Source organism: Peromyscus eremicus, chromosome 19 (assembly GCF_949786415.1).
Source record: "Peromyscus eremicus chromosome 19, PerEre_H2_v1, whole genome shotgun sequence".
NCBI lineage: Eukaryota > Metazoa > Chordata > Mammalia > Rodentia > Cricetidae > Peromyscus > Peromyscus eremicus.
This window is the reverse complement of record NC_081435.1, coordinates 71,651,616-71,676,831: the sequence shown is the minus strand read 5'-3', so window position 1 is coordinate 71,676,831 and position 25,216 is coordinate 71,651,616. Positions and strand designations below refer to the sequence as shown.

The following is a 25,216-nucleotide window of genomic DNA, read 5'->3' as shown; positions in this document are numbered from 1 at the left end:
GAATTAAGAATTTGTGGGGCTGAAGAATTGACTGTGATTAGCAGAAAGTCAGCACTGCAAAAGTCAAACCTTGCTTTGCTGGGCATTGATGCTGGGTGACTGGGACTAAAGACTCCTCTGTGGTTAAGAATCAGTCAATATCACTGAGGTGAAATTTTCTGGAAAGTGTTTCCTCAGTGTCAGCACACAGAAACTGTGGTCATGAGGGCCTCAAGGCTGTCCTTGGTAATAGTAAGAGTCAACCCAGATGGTTTTGAAGGTGTGAAGCGGTTGTGAAGAGCAGCTGGGGCTTGGTACTTTGAGAGGCCATTGGTGAAGATGTATCCTCAGTTGCAGTAGAAGCCCCAAGATTGATGTTTAGTACCTTGTGGCAGGGCCAGTGTCCCTGAAGACAGTCCACGAGAGGCATTGATGAAGGTACAGCCCAGTTGCAGCAGAGACCCAAAGACTTTGGAGATGTCAATACTATCTGTTACCAACCAAGGGCAGCAGCACCTGTGGAGTGGAGCCAGCCTGAGCCTACCAGACAGACTGTGTGTGCTGTGAACAGCAGAGGCAGAGACTTTGGACTGTCAGGCCCCTTGGAACCTATAAAATCATGAGTTCAACCCTGACATTGGATACAGAGATATTTATCCTTTTAAACTGTGCTTTGCTTTGATTTGATTGTGACTGTGTCCCAGTTCTTCTTTGTGAAGTAAGAAAGTATTTAACTTGGGTTTTTGATTTTTATATGAGTCCACACATGAGCCACTTTGATTTTAGAGTCTTTGGAAATTCAAGAAGACTGGATATTTTAGAGAGAGGTTGGCTGCTTCAGAGAGGCTTTGAACTTTGAGAGAGACTTTGCATGTCTTAAAGAGACCGAGCTTTTAAAATATTTTACTTTTTAAAGACTGGGGGGGGGGCTTTTAAAGATATACTAGGTTTTATGTTGTAGTGTTAAGATTAACATCACATCTTGGGGATAAGCAAAAAAAGAAAGGTTATGCTTAATAGTACTGTATTAGTGTATAGCAGACAAAGATTAATTGTCCTGGTGTTTTTGTTCATTTGTTGGTTCTTTTTTGCCACCTTGATACAAGCTACAGTTATTTGAGGAAAGGGAACCACAGTTGATAGGCCTTTAGAAAAGCCTGTGGGGTATTTTTCTCAATTAGTGATTGATGTGGAAGGACCCAGTCCATTGTGGGTGTTGCACACCTGGGCAGATAGTCCTGGGGTATGTAAGAAAGCAGGTTGAGCAAGCCATGAGGAGCAAGCAGCACCCCTTCAAGGCCTCTGCTTTACCTCCTGCCTCCAGGTTTTGCTTGAGTTTCTGCCCTGACTTGCTTTGATGATGGCCTGTGATATAGAAGAATAAATGGAATAAACCACATTTGGTTATGGTGTTTTGTTAGAGCACTAGAAACCCTGACTAAGACAGTTATCTTATTCAATTCTACTTTTAACTGATAGCCTCTAGGGGAGGGAGAGTTCATTTTCTTTAAGGGTGTACCATTACCATGAGTATATGGATAGCCACAAATTGGACTCAATGGGTTAGAAAATAACAAAAGGGGCCAGTGAATTGGCCTGGTAGGTAAAGGTGCTTACTGCCATATCAGAGAACCTGAGTTGGATTACTTGGATGAACATCATAGAAGGAGAGAAGTCCTCGGCTGACTTCCAGACACTCACACACCCACTGTAGCATGGATGCATCCACATGCAATAAATTAACTAAGCAATGAATTAAAAATTTAAAGGATATAAAGTTGGGGAAGGAGAAGGGGGGCTATGTGGGGAAAAGGGGTAGATCCAGAAGGAGTAGGGGATGAATATGCATAAAATTTTCAAAGAATTAATTTAAAATTAAAACTCTTAAATGTGGTTCTTTTTTTTTTTTTTTTTTTTTGGTTTTTCGAGACAGGGTTTCTCTGTGTAGCTTTGCGCCTTTCCTGGAACTCACTTGGTAGTCCAGGCTGGCCTCGAACTCACAGAGATTCGCCTGGCTCTGCCTCCCGAGTGCTGGGTAAATGTGGTTCTTAACAAAGCAGTATTTGGGGTTTTGGTCCTGGCAAGTCCTCAGTGATTACCTCAACCTTCGGAGCCATTAAAGAAATCTTTTTTTTCCTCCTGAGTATCCGGGGTGTCTTTCCTCGGCTGTGAGCCACCTGGTAGTCATCATAACCTGGAATTGTAGCCATTGAGTTTAGAAATGACAGGCACAGGTGCCAGCATTCTCCATGAGACCCTCCAGCTCAGTGGCTTGTCTCTGCTGATAGCTGCTGCTTACTGTGTGTCAGAGCCTGGGTGCATGTGCCCCACACTTTTGCCCTTTGTTCCTCCATGCTAACTTAGAAGACCTGGGGCAAATGTGAACCAACGGGCAGCTTTGAACCACTCTTAGATCCTGGTGAAACTTTGTGCATGGCATTTGCCTTTCTATAAAGATTAAATCCAAGGTATAGGTGATTTGAAACTCTTAGCCTTACTTTATAGTTAAGGGACCAGGATCTCAGAATTAAAGTAGTTGTCTTAGATCACAGAGCCCTACATAGACTTGGTAGGCATTCACAGGTTGGAAATGAAGTCTGGGCTACCTGACCTCACGCTTAAGTCTTGTGCCCCTCAGCAGCCTACTGGCTCGAAGTATCTCCAGCGGGAGGATGGGATGTAGAACACATCTTCCCGCAGGTGCAGAACCAGGGTTCCTCAACTGTCTTGTTCTATCACAGGGCAGGTGCTTATGCCTTTCTTGTTTTGCATTCTTTTTTATACAGAGAGGGTGTCCTGGATCTTGTCCTCAGTCACGTGAGACAGAGAGCTCATCTGAGTATTGAGAGTATGCATAGAACTCCTTAGCACATTTCTAATAATTTTTATTCCTCATAAATTAGCTTTGCTGAAGACAGGGTGCAGAGGGAGGTAGTTGGGGGCAGGAATAAACTCTTTGGCACGTAGAGATTCAGATGGCAAAAGAGGGGAATTCAAAGATGAAAGTCCTAGCCCCTCAGATTGTGCCTCTCTGTCCTCAAGGTGCTTGCTTTGTGGTTCTTAGCAGGGGATGATCAGAGGACATCTTGGATGCACATGTATCCATGGTAGTATGGCTTTGTACAGCCAGTCTGCAGGAAAGGTGTTTTGCTAATTACCCTTATGTGTATATCAGGCAAAGTGACATTTGAGTGATAAACTCAGTATAAGTTCATTATTCATTTGAGTAAAACAAATAGTTTATGGCTCCTTCGTTCTGGAGCCTTGGTCCTGTTATCTTCTTCATTTTTACTAACATAGAGGGGATATTTGTGTTGTTAGACTACCTTTAGCCTCATCTCAAAGATGTCTGTACATCTGAGTGGTTTTGCAGTCCTTTCTTTCTGTGTACTGTGCTGGAAAATTGCCATGTGAAAGGCAGTGTTCTAATGTACTTGAATCCAAATGGGCTCTCCAAACAGAAACCATAACCACTTACTAGACTGTTACTTCAGGAATCAACTTTTCTTTGCTATATTTATTTGATTTTCTATAAAATTACTACTCTAGTGATTCTTATGTCAGTGATATTTTATGTGGAAGAAGCAGTTTAGCAGGAGGAAAGATTTACTTCAGCGCACAATTTCAAAGGTTTAAATGTCCAAGATTAGCTGGATCCATGGCTTTGGACCTGGTGGAGAGGCAGAGCGTCACACAGTGGGAGCACACAGCATGGATGTTCACTTCATGGTGATTAGGAGACAGGGGAAAAGGAGCAGGAAGGGACTAGACTGTTACTTCAGGAATCAACTTTTCTTTGCTATATTTATTTGATTTTCTGTAAAATTACTACTCTAGTGATTCTTATGTCAGTGATGATATTTGATGTGAAAGAAGCAGTTTAGCAGGAGGAAGGTGACTGAGGATGAGATGCAGGAAACTCTCCCTGGGTAGAAAAGAATGCAAAGCAAGGTGGAGCCACCCCTTAGTACCACCAGTGACCCCGCTAAGTGTGCCCGCCCTCTAAAGTATACAGTGTGTGCCCGCCCTCTAAAGTATACAGTGAGTGTGCCCGCCCTCTAAAGTGTACAGTGAGTGTGCCCGCCCTCTAAGGTATACAGTGAGTGTGCCCGCCCTCTAAAGTGTACAGTGAGTGTGCCCGCCCTCTAAAGTGTACAATGAGTGTGCCCGCCCTCTAAAGTATACAATGAGTGTGCCCGCCCTCTAAAGTGTACAATGAGTGTGCCCGCCCTCTAAAGTGTACAATGAGTGTGCCCGCCCTCTAAAGTGTACAATGAGTGTGCCCGCCCTCTAAAGTATACAATGAGTGTGCCCGCCCTCTAAAGTATACAATGAGTGTGCCCGCCCTCTAAAGTGTACAATGAGTGTGCCCGCCCTCTAAAGTGTACAATGAGTGTGCCCGCCCTCTAAAGTGTACAATGAGTGTGCCCGCCCTCTAAAGTGTACAATGAGTGTGCCCGCCCTCTAAAGTGTACAATGAGTGTGCCCGCCCTCTAAAGTATACAATGAGTGTGCCCGCCCTCTAAAGTATACAATGAGTGTGCCCGCCCTCTAAAGTATACAATGAGTGTGCCCACCCTCTAAAGTATACAATGAGTGTGCCCGCCCTCTAAAGTGTACAATGAGTGTGCCCGCCCTCTAAAGTGTACAATGAGTGTGCCCGCCCTCTAAAGTGTACAATGAGTGTGCCCGCCCTCTAAGGTATACAGTGAGTGCGCCCGCCCTCTAAGGTATACAGTGAGTGCGCCCGCCCTCTAAAGTGTACAATGAGTGCGCCCGCCCTCTAAAGTGTACAATGAGTGTGCCCGCCCTCTAAAGTGTACAATGAGTGTGCCCGCCCTCTAAAGTGTACAATGAGTGTGCCCGCCCTCTAAAGTATACAATGAGTGTGCCCACCCTCTAAAGTATACAATGAGTGCGCCCACCCTCTAAAGTGTACAATGAGTGTGCCCGCCCTCTAAAGTGTACAGTGAGTGTGCCTGCCCTCTAAAGTATACAATGAGTGTGCCCGCCCTCTAAAGTGTACAATGAGTGTGCCCGCCCTCTAAGGTATACAATGAGTGTGCCCGCCCTCTAAAGTATACAATGAGTGTGCCCGCCCTCTAAGGTATACAATGAGTGTGCCCGCCCTCTAAGGTATACAGTGAGTGTGCCCGCCCTCTAAAGTGTACAATGAGTGCGCCCGCCCTCTAAAGTGTACAATGAGTGTGCCCGCCCTCTAAAGTATACAATGAGTGCGCCCGCCCTCTAAAGTGTACAATGAGTGTGCCCGCCCTCTAAAGTATACAGTGAGTGTGCCCGCCCTCTAAAGTATACAATGATTGCGCGCACCCTCTAAAGTGTACAGTGAGTGTGCCCGCCCTCTAAAGTGTACAGTGAGTGTGCCCGCCCTCTAAAGTATACAGTGAGTGTGCCCGCCCTCTAAAGTATACAATGAGTGCGCGCACCCTCTAAAGTGTACAATGAGTGTGCCCGCCCTCTAAAGTGTACAATGAGTGTGCCCGCCCTCTAAAGTATACAGTGAGTGTGCCCGCCCTCTAAAGTGTACAATGAGTGTGCCCGCCCTCTAGAGTGTACAGTGAGTGTGCCCGCCCTCTAAAGTATACAGCACCTTCCAAAATTAGCACCGTCAGCTGAGGAGCAGCCTTCAGCAGTTTGTCCTAAGCTGTAACAGTCACCTTACTAATGCTGACCTCCCAGGCGCAGGTGGTGGTGTCACGTTCACCAGGCTAGTGGCACATGTGGCGCATACAGTGCTGCTCTTCTTCTTCTTTTCATTGTTGATTAGCAGTAGGGAATTCATGTGCAAAACAGATTTAGTAATCAGTGTGATATAAAGGAAATGAAATATGTATTTGTTTATCACCTAGCTTATGCATATTCTGTCTAAGCTCAAAGAGGCATTTAATAGCCAGCTTAGCTGAGCCTTGGCCCAAAGCATTTTGGAATTAGCTGGAAAATCTCTGTAGTTCCAGTTCTATCCCCACACATGTTGGTGATGTTAATAATTTTTAAAAAATTTTTTCAGATCATAATTCTCAGCATTTATTTCTCTCACATTCCGTCTTAAATTATTTTAATAATTTTTTACACTTTTTTAAAATTTTATTTTATAATTTAATTTAATTTTACATATCAGCCACGGATTCCCTTGTCCTCCCCCCTCCCACCCCCTCCCACCTTCCCCCCAGTCCACCCCCCATTCCCACCTCCTCCAGGGCAAAGACTCCCCTGGGGATTGAATTCAACCTGGTAGATTCAGTTCAGGCAGGTCCAGTCCCCTCCAATTTTTATATGTAAAATTTAAAGTATTTTCGGAAAGTAAAAAGAGTAAAGCATTTCAGTATTAGCTGTATTAGCATTTTGATGTGTGTCTTTCTAAAGTAGCTTTGCTTTCCATGGCTGAGAGGGACTTATTTTTTCCACATTAACCATTCTAACTATACTTAAAGGGAGTCCATGTTTGCTGAATACTCTACTTATCATGAGCGTAGTGGTGGCAGAAGCTTTCCACAGTAATAGCTTGGATTCAGTGCAGGACTATGACTGTGATCCAAGGTTCTCATTCCCTTGTATTTCAGCATTCTTTCTATCAGTAGGAGACCCCTTTACTCTATCTGTGAAATCCTGTTCCTCGTTTCATTCACTCTTCCATGCCTGAAAGGTACTTTCCAAGCTTCCCTTGGGAGTGAATAAAAAGGGACTCACTCAGTCTCAATTTCCAGCCTCGCTCGCTATCTTTACACGTGAATGATAGCACAGGCTAATAATATAACCATCTTTACCTTCTTAACTAATATATCCCATGAAAAGGAAGCATCATGATGTAATTAGACACCGTTAGCCATCAGGGTGTTCCCTGACCTTCTATTGTGTGGCAGGACATAAGGTATCTCTCAGCCTTATGTGTTCCTGAAGCCTCCTTCTAAGAGTGTTTGCAGGGTTTCGTCCTGAGGAAGTAGCAGTGCATGTCTTATTCTTTTTTTCTACTTACTCCTGTTTTCCTTGGCTAGTGGGCCATCACCGATAGTGTCCAGCCTGGCCTCTGAAACTCCAGCATCAGAGGGAACTTTGTGGTACCAACACATTGCCCTAATACGGGGCAAATCAAGGGACTGTTTGTAGTCACCTTTCTGTCTTCAGCTTGCCTCAGCACCATAAGTGGAAGCAGCATTTACTGGCAGAACCTAAAATCCTAAGTCTTCCTTTCCTCGGTGCTCTGAGCTCAGTGACTTTCCTTTGGTACCTCTCTGCAGCCATGCTGGTGTGTCCTGGTGCGGAAGCCAACACTGCCCTCAAACAGTACCAGAATCATTTGATATTAAATGTAAAGCCTGGGATTTTGTGCCTCTAGCTCTACATTGAACTGAATTGCTGAGGCAAAAGACCACCTTAGGACATACTACTGGGTTCTAGAGCCGACATCATCGTGTGGCTGATTCTTACTTGTTAACTGTGTGATTGATTGGCACGTAGAAACGATGGTGCCAAAAGCAGCTAGTGTCAGCATTTGTGGCATAATGATACTTATTTGACTTAATTCCATTTACTTTCTTACTTGATAGGTCAAACTGTGCTGAGAATATCCGCAAACACATTTTACACACTGGCAAACATGAAGGTGTGAAGATGTACAACTGTCCAAAATGTGACTATGGGACAAACGTCCCCGTGGAGTTTCGAAATCACTTGAAAGAGCAGCATCCTGACATTGAGAACCCTGACCTCGCATACTTGCATGCTGGTAAGGAATGGAAACCGTTAAAGTGCTTGTGTTTTGTTTTTTAATAACAAGATCTCATTTCATTTGCCACAGTAGTTAGGAAGCTGTTTGTAGATAACTGTGACTTCTACGAATGGAATCCAATGTTGACGGAGTCTGTTTCTGGCCCTGTATGGAAGCTCATCGTGGTCCTTCCCCACTCTGCGTGGAAATAGGCCCTTTCACCTACTTTAATCACATATGCAAATCTAACAAAATTATTGTTGGGCATCAAAGCTATTAGCAAATTTTTAAAACATAGTCAGACACTGATCAGAGTTTCTTTTGAGCTTTGTTTTTATTAATTGATAGAGCTTAATTTTTCCAGTGTATTTATGATTTAAAATGTTACACTGTATTCTTGTTCCACTGTTTTCCCATAAAAGCCTGGAAGTTGGAAGAATGTGGCTGGGGAAGTGACTCAAGCACCTTGGAGGTTACAGGATCCTCCCTTTCCAGCAGTCAGGAGGAGAGGAGCCTGGGAATGGCATGGCTGCCAGATTGTCCCTATCTCTTGATGTATAAGTCAGATATGATGGAAGATGTCATATATAGCAGTGACTCTAGGTAAAGCAGATTGGTTCCTGTCACACAGCTTTTTATTTAATTGAAAAATGTCCCTGAGTATAGAATCTTCTATACACAACAGGAAACATTGGGCAGCAGGTATGTCATTCTGTTTAAGGAAGCATGCACCCCTAAAGTCAGTATAGGAAAGTGTCCTGGGATGTGGCCCTAACAGCACCATGTGAAGACACAGTGTATCGTGGTCTGCTGAAGCTGACGGCTAGTCACCTCTGCTTCTCACTTTGCCCATGTGGCTCATGACAGACTGGTTTTACCATGTTAGTATACATCTGTGAGGGTGCCATTGTATGATGCATCCAATGGAAAGGTTAGCTCAGATACTCTGTGGACAGTGCTATAATAAGCATGGTTGGTAAAACCAGGCTGTGTGTGTGCGAAAACCAAGGGAAGACCTTTTATAAAAACTGGGCTGTTTTAAGATATGTATTTTTGCACATATGATGTCCACATCAGAGAAAAGAGAACTTTGTGGATAATTTAAGTTAGGATACCCTTAATGCATATGACAATATGGGACTATGCCAAGTTTGGTACTGGTATATTCTTTCAGTTTTCTCAATTTAAAATAATGTTATCATATATTAAAGTAATGATGGAGTTCCTGATTTCTTGAGATCTGTTGTATACAGGGATGTTTTGGGAACCAAACAAAAGCAAAGGTCTCTACTTTTTCTATTTTGGTGAGGTTGGCACCTTAGATGTTTTAAAATCTGTTTATCAGCTAGAGCTCACACAAACAGATAATGTCAGCTTAGACTATTTTGACTATTCTACCCTTGGGCTCTCCATCAGCATGAAAGCAGTATAGCAGAGGTGCTGGACGTACTGACCTAGAAGGGGGTTAAGCATGGGCACTGCATGGCCTAGAGGGCCAGCAGAGCCCTTACCCAGTGTGACTGTTCCCCCAGCTACTTGGCCCAGAATGTCCCCACCCACTTCCTCTCCTCTCCTCTCCTCTCCTCTTCTCTTCTCTTCTCTTCTCTTCTCTTCTCTTCTCTTCTCTTCTCTTCTCTTCTCTTCTCTTCTCTTCTCTTCTCTTCTCTTCTCTTCTCTCTCTCTCTCTCTCTCTCTCTCTCTCTCTCTCTCTCTCTCTCTCTCTCTCTCTCTCATCACCTAAGCTATACGTTTACCATGGACTCTATCTGACGTGAAGTATCTCTTAACTTGTCAAAGAAAGGAGGAAGCTCCTCACAGATGGTATCTGTGTCCATTTTATGTCCCATAAACTAGTCCCATAGACTAGAGGGGCAGACCACGTGTCCCATGTACTAGTGGTGCTAGATATGCTACCTAATGGTAGGCTTTGATGTCTCACTGGCTGTGGACAAAGGTCTGATGACACTGTTCCACTTCGCTGTGTGTATGAGGCTCATGAATGGATGCCCTTAGTTTTCTCTTTGTATCCAGCATACAGCACGTGTTCATGAGCAGACAAGATAGCCTGTGAGAGGTTAGAGGTTAGCAGTGGGGAGAGAGTCTGCTTTTCCTGCTCAGCCTCATCCGGTTTGTTCATAGCATTGGTTGCCTTGCCTGTGTTCTTGCTGGGGTTTGTGCACTTTGATTTCCCTTATTATTACTCTGTGAGGGCATGTGTATGTGTGATGTTGGGGAGAGTGGGGAAGGGCGTGCGCAGGCCACAGCACAGGCATGGAGGTCACAGGACAGCTTTCAGGAGTCGGGGGTCATCTGCTGTGGCTTCTAAGGCTCTAACTCAAGTTGCCAGACTTGCATGCCGAGTGCTGTTACCATCTGAGCCTCTTACCACTCACTGCTCTGTTTTGTTTTATTTTTTAAATATCATTTCTCTCAGCTGTTAGTGGGAAACTTAGTGTACATTTCCTATTCTTGTGGATTAGTGTATTTTCATCCAGTGACTTCATTCTGTTAAGTTTGGCTTTTGCATTTTTTAAAGATACATCACTGGATACATAGAATTTTAGGATGTTTTATGTACATGCATACATACATACACACATGCATACATACAAACTCATATATATGAGGTATATCTGTATATTTTCTTATGATAATGAAATGTTCTTTTTCTGTCTATAGCTTTACCTCTTGCCATAATTTTGTGTTCATGTAGTCTAGCTCCACCAGCTAACCTATATGCAGCACATGATAGTCTGTTTATAATCTGGTATTCAGTGATAATCTTTTACATAAAACACGATCTTTTACTTAGTATTCATATTTCATGTAACTTGGTATATTCTCTCTAGCCAAAAACAAAACTACACACATACGAATGGGGTAGAGTGTATAATATATGTTAGCATAAAGGAATACTCAGCATCAATGAAAATGTATGAATGATAAAACTACAGTCAGCAATGGTATATAAATCTTTTAGTCATATCATTGGATGAACTAAGCTAGACACAAAAAGTCCATTGTGAATAATTTCTGAGTGAAATATAATCATAGGCAGCATCAACCTCTTGCCCTAGCCTCAGGGTGTGCTTTCCTCTAGGTATCAGTGGTTGCTCTATTCTGTTTCTTAACACTAGTCAAGTCAGACTGTGTTCAGTTGAAAACCATTCATCTAGTGCTCTCCTGTGAGCCAAGCATAGTCTGTACTTTTTTAACGAACATACTGCCCACTTCTAGATTTCTAAATAGCTAGTAGGAGGAGACGTTATAATCCCATTAGTCCCCCAACATTGGCATCCATTTAAAGTGGTCAGAATTCTCTTGATCATGTATTTCATCTCAGAAGTCCCTTGACTTTGATCTCCCAGGTTCAACAGTTGCACCTTGGCCATTTCTCTTCCTGGGAAGTAAGCTTGGTACACGTCCACTGCACCTTGAACAGAGCTGAATGTGTCAGTGTTGGCAACGCAGTGACCACACTAACTCATGTGTGGTTCTTTTCTCTTCAGTAGCTCCATCTTAGAATGCTGTAAACTTAGCTGAGAGAAAGGGAGATGGTGGCAGAGGGCATCACTGGAGATGATGGAGAGCTCCATGGCAGGGCTGGAGAGTTGTCCTTACTGTGCTGACCCTCCTGCTGCGGAGCAAGAGTCTCCCCTCAGCCCCAGGACAATGTGGCCGGCCTGGAGTTCACACTTATCTTTGAGAAGCTGAGATGTTGAAGGCAGTGAGAAAGCAGTGCGCTCTTTCAGGAAAGATTAATCAGTGAGCCATGATTTTGTACTTTTTCTTTTTTTTTTTTTTTTAGTTTTCTGATGTCATATTTTTCATCATATTTAAGTTAATTTTTCGTTAGTTCTACATACTAAGACATAGTCATTTAAATAGTGTAGATAGAGTTTTCCTGCCTGGCCCACAGTCAGGACAAATCTCTCTCACCTGCCAGTCCCACAGCCGCTCAGACCCGACCAAGTAAACACAGAGACTTATATTGCTTACAAACTGTATGGCCGTGGCTAACTGTTCTTACAGCTTAAATTAATCCATTTCCATTAATCTATACCTTGCCACATGGCTCGTGGCTTACTGACATCTTCACATGCTGTTTGTCATTATGGCGGCTGGCAGTGTCTCTCAGCCTTCCACTTCCCAGCTTTATTCTCCTCCTTGTCCCACCTACACTTCCTGCCTGGCCATTGGCCAATCAGTGATTTATTTATTGACCAATCAGCAACACACTTGACATACAGACCATCCCACAGCAAAATAGTACCCTGAATTATTGTCTGTACAGGGTGGTATGATCTGAGTTTACTGTGTTGTCTTTACAAATCTATATTTTCATATTCTTCTCGAAGTTATATTTTTATGGTATGTTTTATTCAACTCTAGAATGGGGAAGTCTGACTATTATCAAAACCTCACGTCCTTTTGTCTTCCTTTCTAATTATAACTAACTCAGTACCGTTTAAGCTAGACTTACTTGATTTTTTAATTCTACTCAAGTTCATACTTAGATTTGATATTCTTCCCAGCCCACTTGCTTAATCGATCGCTGTTGGGGTAAAATAGCTTCAGCCTTTGTCTTCTGAGCTCCACATGCAGGTGTCCTCCCTCGGACACCGGTGTTCTCCTTTCGTCGAGTCTGTGTGCCCTGCTCTGCAGAGCCTTGCAGAGGGCAGTCCTTCCCAGGGTTGCGCCCTCTGTTTCCACCCTGTTCCTTTCTTACCTGTTGTTACTTTGATGCTCTGACACATGTCATGACATCCTGTACAGTGATTTATTTTATGACAAAGTCCCAAACTCTGCAAACCCTGACAGTTTTCCATTGGCTCTCCTTTACAAAAACCAATTATTACTTCAACATAAAAAGGAAGGAATTTTTTCTGACATGATTGCCTTTGGTAAATCCATGCTGACTCACTCCTATTAAATTGTACTTCTCCAAATGTATCATTAAGCTCATCCATGAGTATCATCTCAAATTTATTTCCTAATATAGATGCTAGACTTACAGGTCTATAATTTTCAGCCTCTCCCCTCTTCTTTTTAACCTTCAGACTGGATTCCTTGTTTTCTAGTCTCCTAGTTCTTCACTCTAACAAAAGACTTCCTAAAATAATTAACAGTTCAGGGATGGGAATTTCTCAGCCAGTCATTTTCTTAAATGCTGCTAAGAGTCTTTGTTCTTCCCAAACTGCTGTCTGTATGCCCTGGCATCCGTCTTCTGCTGTAACCAGTCCTCTGTGTCCATTCTCGAACGGCAGCTCTGGTATTTGGGTAGCTGCCCTTTATTCTTTGTGCTCCTGCCGACTCTCGTGCCTGTTCAGGTTCCTAAGTTCAGATGAACTGCACTGCATTCTTTGTAGTCACTGAGTGAACAGTATCAGAAAGGCCGTTTTCATCAGCCTGGGTTTTTAGTGCTATGATTGGCATTCCAGGAAAATCCCGTTCCTTGATGTTTGTCTGTGAGTATATGATTTACTGATCAATTGAGCAGACTTGTGGACTCACTAGCACTTCTTCTATTCAATAATATTATTCTTTATTGAAAACCTCACAATGATAGGCCCTTAAATATGTTAGTGCACACAGAGAAACCCTGTCTCGAAAAACTAAAAAAAAAAAGAAAAAGAAAAAAAAAATTTAGTGCTTCATATGCTTGAGAGTAAATATGCTTTTTTTTTTTTCTTTCTAATGTTCCTGCACTGTGTATGAAGACCTCTTTATATGTTCAGCACTGTGGAGCAGTGTTTTAGAGAAACATTTTCTGCTGTCTGTCTGGCACACCCTCACTTCCTTCTCAGTACTGAGGAGAGGTGGATTCTACTGACTATGAAAGCTGGGCCAGCCCACACTGAATCCCAGTGGCTTCTGTGTAAGTGGCCAGTGCTGCAGTGATCGCTTTTCACGGATTATGTTCTGCCTTTTAATTACAAAGAAAGAAAGAGGAACAGTAATAATAGTTCCAGGCTTCCCACCAGGCTATTAAATCTTCAAAAACAAATCTCTGATGATCACGAGTTTCAATTAATGATTTTTTAAAATGGATCTTCCAGTAGTTAAGTTGCCTAAGGATACATAGCCCAGAGTTTGGCTGAATCAGAGCTATGACTGGCTTCTTGAATGTGTCAATATACAGTCCAATCCTGCATGTAAATAAAGGAATTTTGAAAAAAATCCAGTTAATTAAAGTTTTACCATGGAAGACTTAAAAGTGAGGGTAGTTTCAGATTTCAGATTATCTGAATATCTGTATTAGAAAGTAAAATTGCATGATAAGTTTAAATCCGCAATGGTGAATATTTGCACAGTTGGTTTCTCTGATGCCCTTACCTCATACAGAAGAAAGCAGAAAGATGGACTCAAATAAGCTGGTATTGGTGTTGACCCTGTTGATATGTGGCTTTAATCAAGTCCCTTAGCCAGTCTGTGTTTCCTTTCTCAGCTGCATAGTAACTGCAGAAGACACAATTAAAATAAACCTTTATCAACATGTTATCTATCATTAACTCCTCTTCATAGGATTGACAGGTAGTATCTGAAAATCATAGAAACTCGTCCAGTTAATGGGATAGATCTGAGTCACAAAGACTCATTGCTGGCTACAGGGTCTTAAAAGTTTTAAAATGTGTGTGTGTGTGTGTGTGTGTGTGTGTGTGTGTGTGTGTGTGTGTGTGTGTGTATATAACCCAGAAAAGGCTGAATCCTCATTTACCTTCAAGGCCTGTGTAATTCTGAGCACAGTAAAACTTCCTTCAGTATGTCTTGCCTGTCTCCTCACAGTTAAATTCTGATCTAATCAGAACCAGCATGCACAGCATTTGGAAACCAGATTCTGAAAGTTAAAGTTTTTTAAAAGAGAAGGGAGATAAAATTGTTGTTATCCCCAAGGACAACTTCATTCATCAGAATTTTAAGGGGAAATTGACTGTGGAAGGTTTGAGTGGGAACAGTATGAGCTGATCAGGTAATTGATACAGCTTTTACTTTTTATAGACCTTTTACTGACTGTATTCAATATAATCTTATTTAAAAACTTTTTACACCATCACTTACTTTAGTCCCAATTAAAAGTGATTGTATATGGGAGCTATAGTAGCTGTTGACAAGTCCTATCACTGGCTGTGCATAACAGGTTGTTGCTTTAATTGAATCTATTTAATGAAGGAAAGCACCACAGAATTTTCAAATCATGAAATAAATTTAGATATATTATATAATTATCTTTGAAATTTATTTAAGTACAACGATTATTTTTCACAATTTCATTCATTTTTATTTGCAATGAGTAAAATTACCATTGCACAACTTCTAAGTTTTGTAGGTAATTTCAAATTTACACAAAAATACAGAATAATATAATTCATTAAACATCCCTAAATTTCACCATGATATTTTCATAGAAAAACAACAAAACCCAGCAAAATTTTAGCATTAGTACAATACCACTTTCTCTACTATATTCTTTGTTCAGAGTTTTGTTTTTTTTTTTTTTCTTTCACTAGATTTCATCCCATGGGCCAGCATTCATTATGGCTGTCGTGTCTTCATAGTTTTTTCTGGTTCATGAACACTTCTTGTCTTTTATGACTTTGATACTTACATAGATAGAGCCAGTCATTGTTAGAACTTCCTTTATTTTGAGTTAGCCTAATGTTTATGAAAGATTTTGTTGAGGCTGTAAATTTGTTATAGCTAGAAATGGTAACCTGACCAGCAGAATGGGACTGGATCCTGCAGATTCCTCCACTGTAAAATGGCTCTTCCTTTTTTAATAAATACCTATCTTTTGAAAGTATTTTCTGGCATCATGTTGTGCTCTAGGCTCATCTTCAGCGTTCCCTGACCAGGTCTTAAAGTTGATCCCTTTTTTAAGACTCCTGTCTCCTTTGGTTTGCAGATGACCTTTGTATTCCAGTTGTGTGCGTTACCTTTGTGTGCTTCTGTTTCTAGACACCCTCATCAGACGTATAGGCCATTCTTGTGAACATACCATCCATTGCTTCCCTGTGATTACACTTGAGTTTTGATCTCGGTGACTTTGGATTGAGCAGTGGCTTTTGTGGATATGACACTAAAAGCACAAAGTATGAAAGAAAGAAAAAAAAATAGGTTGAACTTCATTAAAAAAAACAAAACTTTGTGATTCAAAGGACATTATCAAAAATTAAAGGACACCCTACAAAAAGGCAAAAAATAATATGCATCTCTGTCTTATAAGGATCCTTGATTCAGAGTATGGAAAGCACTCTTACATTTTACAATAGCAGAGCAAATGTCCTCATTAAAATTGGAGGAAACTCTGAAGAGCTGTTCTTCAAAGAGAATTAACCAGTGCCCTGTAAGAATACAGAAATACACTCAGCATCATGACTCATTGGGAAAATACCAAACCCAAAATGAAATACTATAAAGTCATTATTTTCAGAGTTTGTCTCATGCTTTTAATTCACTTTTGACTGGAGACTATGGCTATGTCTGAATATGAAATACCCTCAAAGACTTATGTATTAATAGTTTGTTTCCCAGCTGATGACTCCAGTCGTAAAGAGGTGATGGGATCTTGTGAGCTCTGGTTTCATCAGTGGGCTTATCCATTGATGGCTGTATAGAGAATGGGCAATTGGGAGATAAGTCCTGGGGAGGAGAAATTATATCACTTCAGGCATTCTCTGGGAACGTATGTCTTACCCATGGCCTCTTCCTGTCTTACTTTCTGTTTCCCAGCAGCTATGAGGTAAGCACCTCTTATGCCATCTGCACCATGGTGCTCCATAGGCTCACAACAGTGGGGATAAGACCATGGATTGAAACTGCCCTAAAAATCAATCTGTTACCTCTTCAGTTGCTTCACACTGCATTCAGTCCTCTGATTCATTTTGAATCATGGTTTATATAACATATGAAATACAGGTAGTGGTCTTTTTTCTACAAAGTGGTATCTTATTGTTGAAAGCACTAACCTTCCTCAATTAATTGTCTTTGTAATTCGGTTCAAAATAAGTTAGCAGTATTTCTTTTGTCCATTTTCTTTATATTAGCATAGCAATTCCTAAAATTAAGTATATATGAGTTTTTAATTTTATCTCAAAATGCCATAGCTGAATATATGCATTTCCTTGAAAGCTTTACATCCTTCACCTCTTCGTTGTTCTGTTATCTAATTTAAATCTGTCAAGAGGTTGTCTGATTTATCCCTGCCTTTCCCTTTTCCTGAATGACTTTTTTACTGAGGGGAACTTACAATGCAATTCAAAACAATCTTAGAGAAAAATGAAATGAAGTCTGTATATTTGCATTGAGAAAATAGTACACAGTGAAACTGGTATTCTTTGAATAAGAAATTTGTTTTTTTTTTCTTTTTTGATATTATTCTCTGGTAGGCTTTGAAATTGTAAAAATATACACAAAATATGCACACCTTATTCGTATTTTTGTATTCACACTATAGTTATGTGTCATTTAACAAGAGATGCTTTCTGAGAACTGTGGTGTTAGGCAGTTTCATTGCTATCATTGATTTATGTATGTGTCATAGACTGCTACACATGTAAGCAATGTTAGGTATCTCTGTTTCAATATCTCTGTCCGAACAAATTATGACTATTTCTGTCTGTCTGTCTATTACATATTTACTGCTTTTCTGACAGTAGTGAAGGAAGTATGATACTACGAAATCAAACATTTGAAGAAATGATATGATCAGGATTATCTTCTACCTTCCATGCAGGTGGGAGCATTCTGACATCTCTTGTGACTGGGTTTTTCATTTCACACAATATCTTCAACGTTCATCTATGTCATGGCATGTGGCTGAATTTCCTTCCCTCAAGAGACTCAGTAAATATGCATCACGCCACAATTTACACAGTTACACACCCTGAAAACTAGCTTTCTTAGACTTTCCATAGACAATATACTTGGAGAGGGCAATGGAAATAAGAATCAGAACAAAAATTGCACAAAGTGCCATGAGCCTCTAAAATTAAATAGACCCAAAACATGTTATATGGCACATGTTAATGAATATTTGTAATATAAAAGTCAGTTAAATAAAATTTCAAAATTAATTTACTGAGGAAAAAGGAAATTTGAACTTCTTGAAATACTCTTTCACTTTCTTATTGTTTTCCATTTTTCTAAGAAAGATTAAAAACACCTAGATACATTCTTTTAATAGAAGAAAATTCATCATTTAAAGTAGTCATTTGAATCACCTAATAGCTTTCACTGTAGCAGAATATAGCGTAGGCCTAACTCGATAAAACAGTATTTTTGATGGCTGGTCTAGAGTCTTCTTAAAAAGCTCTGCTCAGACATGTTCACTCTTGTCAAAGCTATTAGTGCCATTTGTTGAGTAGCATGTCAGTGTGATTGGCAGGGAGTCATTCTTTCTTCTAAAGACTCATAATTTTAGTGCATGCTTAAAATAAAAACCTAGCATAAGTGACTTCCTGTTTGTAAAGGAAAAGGCAAGATTCCTTTTCAAGTAGCATAGATTAGTTCAATCAGTGCATGGAATATAAAATTGAGTTTTTCCTCTTTGGAATAGAATGCGTGTTGGGCACAACTGTAGCATCCACAGTACATTTCTTGCTAGTGTCAGTGTGTTAGAGTGAGTTACAGTGCCATTTTCCTTCCAGATGTTGACCTGCAACACATTTGGATTTTTTTGTCTTAAACAAAATCGATATTTTAAATGACAAAATAGATTATTTTGCTGCTTGGGTTCAAGGTGCCATCAGTCTTTCTTAATACCATGTGTCTTGAAATGGTTAAATCAGTTAATATTTGTAAAGTACTTAAAATAGAACATTGCTTTCTATTAAATTCTCTAATCATTTTACAAATAAAATACATAATTAAAAACTACTCTGCATTCCATGTTGTTTTCAATTACATCAATAGGTGTTCCTCTTGATTGACAAAGGGCCATATTATAAGTTGTACTTTGTGTTAACATAGATAGCCTGGACTATTAACACTGCTCATATATTCATGTTCTAACCATTATTAGTCTAATACATTTTTCCTTCTTATTCTCTTGAGAAACATGACTTCGTCTGCTATAAAAAAAAATGTGTTTGTATCTTATCATAGAGACATAGTTCTCTTGATGTGTTTGTGTTCTGTTTAATGATGTGTGATTTCACTTGATGTTTTGTTGTTTAATAGGACCCCAAACTCAACCATTTCTGCTTATCCAATAGTTAAGTGAATCCACATTCTAGCATCCTTTATATAAGAAATATTTATTGACTATTTGACATTTTTATTAAGCATCCAGTCAACACTAAACGATGATATTTGTGTTGTGTTTGGTGTATGTGTGTTATATTTCTCTGGCTATTTAGACAGAGCAAACCTCACATTAAATCAAAGACCAAGTAGAATAGGTGCCAACTCTTGTCCTTCTTTTGCATTCAATAATTTAATTATTAAATTCTTTCAACTTACGAGTGTTCTTGCTGTTTAAAAGTGAGCCGAGGTCCCGTGTATTTCAGGAATGGTAATATAGTAATTTGTATAACACATAATTGTTCACATAATTGATTAATATTAAATGTATGAAGGGAAGTAGAAAAGTACTTTTATCTTGTGAGAACTCAGTGTGAGAAGAGTGAGATGATAGACTGGAAGTCTTGAGTAGGCATAGGAGACCCCAGGGTCAATACCAAGTGTGTGCAGTGTACAAGCTGAAAACCTAGATCATATAAATGTGATAAAGTGTAGAGAAGGAAGAGGAATAAACTAGGATAATTCTTTGAACTTGTCTAGTAACAGTTTAGGATTCTGTCTTGTTTTGATGTTTCCTACTGTGTGATCCTCATCCATAGTTCTGCCTTTTACCCCCTAGTACAATGAAAAAATAAAGAAATGTGTTTGTGATAAATGCTTTCAGGTTATGAGTCTTTGGCCATGAGCAAGGATGAAGTCCACAAAGTAACTTTTTTTTGTATATAATTCTTTTTAGTACTTAATATATTTTCATCTCAATTTCTCTGTGTCTAATAAAATATGTTAGATGCTTTATGTTCAGTTTGAAGGTATCGAATTTGTAATATCTTTCCTACCTTGACAAAAGCATTTCAAATCTAGGACTGTGTGTTTCATTATTTGTTGCAAGATCAAGTTGGGTGTGTTCATCCTCTGGGCATTAAGATGTCAACAGACTCTTCTATTACATGATATGCATAGTCATTTTCACTCACTGTAGGAAACTATTTTATCATCATACTACAGGTAAAATTGAATGTTTTGCTTGAAGTAGGACTAAAATGTAGCATGATAATTTATGTGGGCTTTTTATCTGAGAATTTGTATTTAGTTATACTTCACTTCTCCATGCTCAGGGCCATTACTAGAATCTCTCTTAGTAATAAAGAACAAAAAGAACCATTATCTCCACCCCACTGCATCTGTCTTCTGTAACTAGAAGCTGTACTGTTCCTGCAGTAGCTCCCCTGAATGGATAGTCTCTTCCGCAGGCTCAGCAACCCCCATAGAATCCTTATAACTAAACCCTAATGCCATAGGCATCTAGAAACTGTGACACAGTGGTCTTTGTGTGGTAGCATTTCCCTGTGAATTAGAACATGAAGAGACCCCCCCCCACACATTGATACATTACAACGTCAAAGATACAGTAATCTAAACCTCTTTATTATGTCCAAATTATTAATCAAAAACCTTGTTACTATGTCTGAAGAGAAGAAGAAAATTAATTTTTAAGCTTCATGAGTAGCAGAGTTTTGAAAACATCTGTGTTTGTGAGTTTAGTTTCTACTTTTTCCTTTGCTAAACATGTTGCAAACAATCTGCAGTGACTGAAAATTAATTTTTGCTGACATTTGTGGATATTGATGAAACTCTGTGCATGTATGAAAAATTCACATGAAACTGACAGTGTCACCTTCCATACCTGACCAAGTATCAGGGTGAGCAAGTAAGGATGCTCCTTGCCTTGCAGATAATAGACATTAATTGAGCAGCTACACAAAGGTGCTCAGTTGCTTATAAGATGTGTAAGGACAAAGCCTAACATGTTTCTCAAAGGCACACTTGCACAATTATCTGTGTGGAAGGAACATAAAAGGGAACTCCGTTGTTCTCAATAAGTGACCACATGGTAGCTGACACCTGAGTGATGCAGGCGTTCGTTATTAGCTCCATGTTATGCTGTTCTTATGAGTCTCGCCTCAGTTGATCTCCAGAGCACCCAATGCTACAACTGCTCCTAATCCAGTGGTCGGGGACTGAGACAAAGTGGCTGACCCAAACTTTCCAGACTAGTAGTATAGTTTGAAACCAGCCTTCAGTAATTATGCTGTGCTTTGTGAAAGATAGTTGGCAATATTATATGTGATACTCCACCCAGAGTGCTTTATCAGTCACAGTTCTCTCACTGAAGAACCACATGGGTTATAAGGGGTAAGGAATTTATTATAGGGATTAAATGTACCATAACTCTGAGTGTTAAAAGAGGGCCTAATGCAGCAAGTTTAGTCTTAGATGGGAAACTCCACTTTAAGCATAAGGTTTAAGTACATGTACAATATTTTAAGCGTATGTTGAGTTTTCTCCTTTGTTGTTACAACTGGGAGGTAATCGGTGAAATCAAAGGCCAGATTCTCAGTATTATGCAACTGCGTTTGGATCAGTCACAGCTATTTTCCTGTCTTGAACTCTTTACCATGGGAAATAGTAGTGTCTTTAATCAGGTATGTGGGGGTAGATGAGGAACACTAGCTCATTGTTACCCACTTAACTAACATGGAGGGCTTTGGCATTGTGTGTCATGGATATGTTGTCCTTTGAATTAATTGCCCTGTTTCTGTCCATCCCAGCCATTTACCACCAGCCCTCCAATGGACTGCCTGGCTTCAGTGCTCTTGGCGTTCTCCCGTGGCTTAGCTCCTGTCGCTTCCACACACTTGGTGCAGTTTTCCCAGCAGGGTTTTGAATAGGAGTGGCTCTTAAGTCAAATAGGTTACTCTGTAAAAAGTGTGTGTGTGTGTGTGTGTGTGTGTGTGTGAGAGAGAGAGAGAGAGAGAGAGAGAGAGAGAGAGAGAGAGAGAGAGAGGTGCTGATCTATTTTTTTAATCATGTGCTAGTTAAAAATCTAAACTTTGGTCTTTCCATATATAGTACCTTTGAGTGGGTTTACAGGTACTATTTATTAGAGTGATCTTTCTACCTATGTCTCAACTCCGGCTATGATATTAACCTTTTGTAATTAAAATGCTCTGTCTCTTTGACACATAGTATGCCCTTTTAATTCTGCCCAATTTTTTTTTTTTTTAAATCTTCCTCCCTCTCCCCCTCCATTTACTCATATGCCACTTTGCGGGGCCCTTTCAGATGTGAAACGCTGGCCCATTTATCATTAGTAACCATGCTGAATTTTTCTGTCCTTTTTAATATTTAGGTTTTATTGGATGAATGTAGATTGTACCTTCTAACTGTATCTTAAATAATTGCTACTTACAGGAATTAAGAACTACAAGAGAAGGAAAATGCTGACCCATAGGCTAAGCAGAAGGAGCAAACATTCCCACTGGGTCCAATTTTCTAAGAAGGACTATCAGGACAGTGGCTGGGGTCGAAAGTTATGGTCTGAATGACCTCTAGAAAATGATCAGTTCACAAAGAAGTCGGCTGTGTTTGTACCAAGCAAATAGGGATAAGGAGCAGTCACCTTCCCAAAGACAGACGGCTCTCCTTTGTCCTTGGCTAGGCTATGAAAACTCAAGAAGAGAAAATAATCATTAGAGTACAGAGATGGAGTTAACATTACAGGACAAATGTGGTCCAAGGCTCAGCGTACCTGCAGGCATGGAAAGTCAATGTTTCTGTCCTGAAGGGGCCTTAGAGTCTAATGTACATTTTGATCTCATAGTAGCTTAGTTATTTTGTAAAAGTTTGTTCATCTTATCACCAACCCTAGAACATTGTCTAGGCTTTCCTATTGCTCTTCCCTCGGTGTTGCTTTTTCCTCTAAACCTGGACTGACTCATCGGAGTAAGTATATTGAAATATGAGAAAACATACCTTCATTGCTGTAGTTAAATCTTTACTTATTTGTTGTGTGTTAGACTTTTCCCGGGGTTACTCACTTCATATAGGAGCGCACAACAGACCGTACTACAGATATACCAGCATCCACCTTGGGGAACGAAGGAATTTATTGTTGTTACTTACAGGAGTGTGGCTGAGGAGTTACTTACGGCAGCAGAAGGGACTCAAGTACAACTGTAGCACCAAACCTCATCCCAGCATAGGTGACAGCTCACAAAAGCTGGAAACCTGAAGTGTGCCTACAGCCTGCAGGCGGCTCAACAGGCTGGTCTGTCCTTTCCAGGTGGCTCTGCTGATCAGAACCTCTGACGGGCAGTGCAGCTGTTCTTTGTTCCTTCTAGGCCAGTGGTTCTCAACTTTCCTAATGCTGTGACCCTTAAATACAGTTCCTCATGTTGTGATGACCCCCAACCATGAAATTATTTTCGTTGCTACTTCATAACTGCAATTTTGCTACTGTTTTGAATCGTAATGTAAATCTTTGTGTTTTCCAATGGTCTTAAGCGACCCCTGTGAAAGGGTCGTTCAGCCCCAAAGGGGTCAGGATTCCCAGGTTGAGAACCTGTTCTAACTAGCTAGTCTCTGCTGCTTTCAGGCAGCTTGGCTAGTCTGAGCAGCTCTAAGCTGTCTTTACTGCTTATATATTTTTGGAAAAGGGGCCTAGGGAATCCTGCTTCTTTGGGAACTTCTTAGAGCTGTTCTGAGTTGTTTACTTCCTGTTAGTGGGTTTCCCTGCTGGACAGAGTGTTTCAGTATCCTTTGAAACTGCAACACAGTATTGATGGGTATCACTATGATATTTTCCTAGAAACAAAGCGTAAGTCAGTATAACTGTCATATATAATGATATTCTGGTTTCAGTGGTACCCTTACCTGCATACAACTACTTAATGAATTAGTAGTGTTTACAGACCTAAACTATTGACACTTAATATTTGAGTGTAAAGGACAAAAGTGAAGTAGACTTTAATAAATTAATACAATGGACATTTTAAAATTCTTCATGTATTTCATTTTATTTGAAGTTCTTCCATAGTTCAGTGATACGGAGACAACTTCTTAGTGATTAGGTAACCTCTGGGATACAGAAGACATGAGAAATGGCCAAAGAGGAGAAACAAAGTGTTAATAGAATGAGCATTTTCACAGAATGTCAGTATTCCTAATACCCTCCCTCAAATCTTTATAAGCGGTCATGTCTGAATAGGAATTTATAATGCTGATTTTTCTTTTACTAAATGAAATTGGGTTGTTTTTTTTTCTTAGTTGATCTTTGCGCACTTAGAGGTTGCTGTGTGACATTTTGATTCATACATACATGGTGCGATGCTTCAGCTTGGCTTACAGTGTCTGAAACAGGAAGCCACTTGTCTCAGATCTTTATATTAGAGTCATTTTAACAGTCACAGGCAGGAAATGTATATCTGTCATGACGAATTGTTTGAATAAAGCTTATTTATGCAATGGACAGATCCATAGCAGTTAAAAAAGAATTAGATATAGATGGATTACTACAACCATAACATGCGGCTTTATGCAAAAGGCAATTTGCAGAATATTTTGACTGGTATGATCATACATGTCTTAAAATGCAAAAACAAAATCTGTACATAAATGTGTTTGACCATAAGTGTGTGTGTGTGTATACACACACACACACACACACACACACACACACACACACACACACACGATACCTACCAAACTGTTAGTATGATCATCTCAGACATAGATTTATCTGGTAAATAGCCACTTTCCTTCTTTCTTTATTATTTTGTGTTGGTTATATAACTATAATAATGACTTTTTTCATGACTAATGCATAATTTACTTAAGTTCTAAAAAATATTTTAAATGTTGTGTATGTCTCTAGGTTTATTTATTTATTTGTTTCTTTACTATTTGTGCTTATCAGAAAAAGCAATAAACCTAAAAATGCAAGTTTTCTACATTTTGCTGCTTTTTATAACCAAAAGAAAAAGCAGCAAGTGCTGTTTGAACTACTCTAAAGCTTTGCAGAGTAGAAATTAGGCTTCCTTCCTCTAGTTAGATCAGGACTGCGCATGGCATAGTAGAAAACACATGGTGATGAAAAGCATCTCAATTGGAAGCTAACACTAATGTTTCCTTGGTGTATGACCTTGGCAAGCTTACCACCTGCTGCGAGCTCTTCCTCATGCTGGTAAAATGGTGAGAAACTGTGAGAATCACTCCAACTGTGTGTGATCTCTGCTGCAGTTGCCGCCGCCACTGCCACCACTGCCGATGCCGCCACCGCCACCTGAGATGCTGAAGAGTGAATAAATACACAATTGCACTTGTTCCATGCAAGGCTAGACATGTGGTCATGGCGCATAATGAGTTTGTTGTAACAGGAGAGGCAGGAATGACACAGGAACCACAAGACAGCTTTCAGTGGCAGCCAGGATG

The 25,216-nt window shown here is 40.2% G+C and overlaps 1 protein-coding gene across 1 annotated transcript in view; it reads left to right on the top strand.

Moving 5' to 3' along the window:
- Positions 1-25,216, top strand: part of Znf407 (zinc finger protein 407) — a 260,585-nt gene that overhangs the window by 126,106 nt on the left and 109,263 nt on the right. Inside the window, exon 5 of the mRNA XM_059246404.1 lies at positions 7,545-7,723. Coding sequence (XP_059102387.1) covers positions 7,545-7,723 — 179 coding nt within the window. The remainder of the gene's footprint in view (positions 1-7,544; positions 7,724-25,216) is intronic.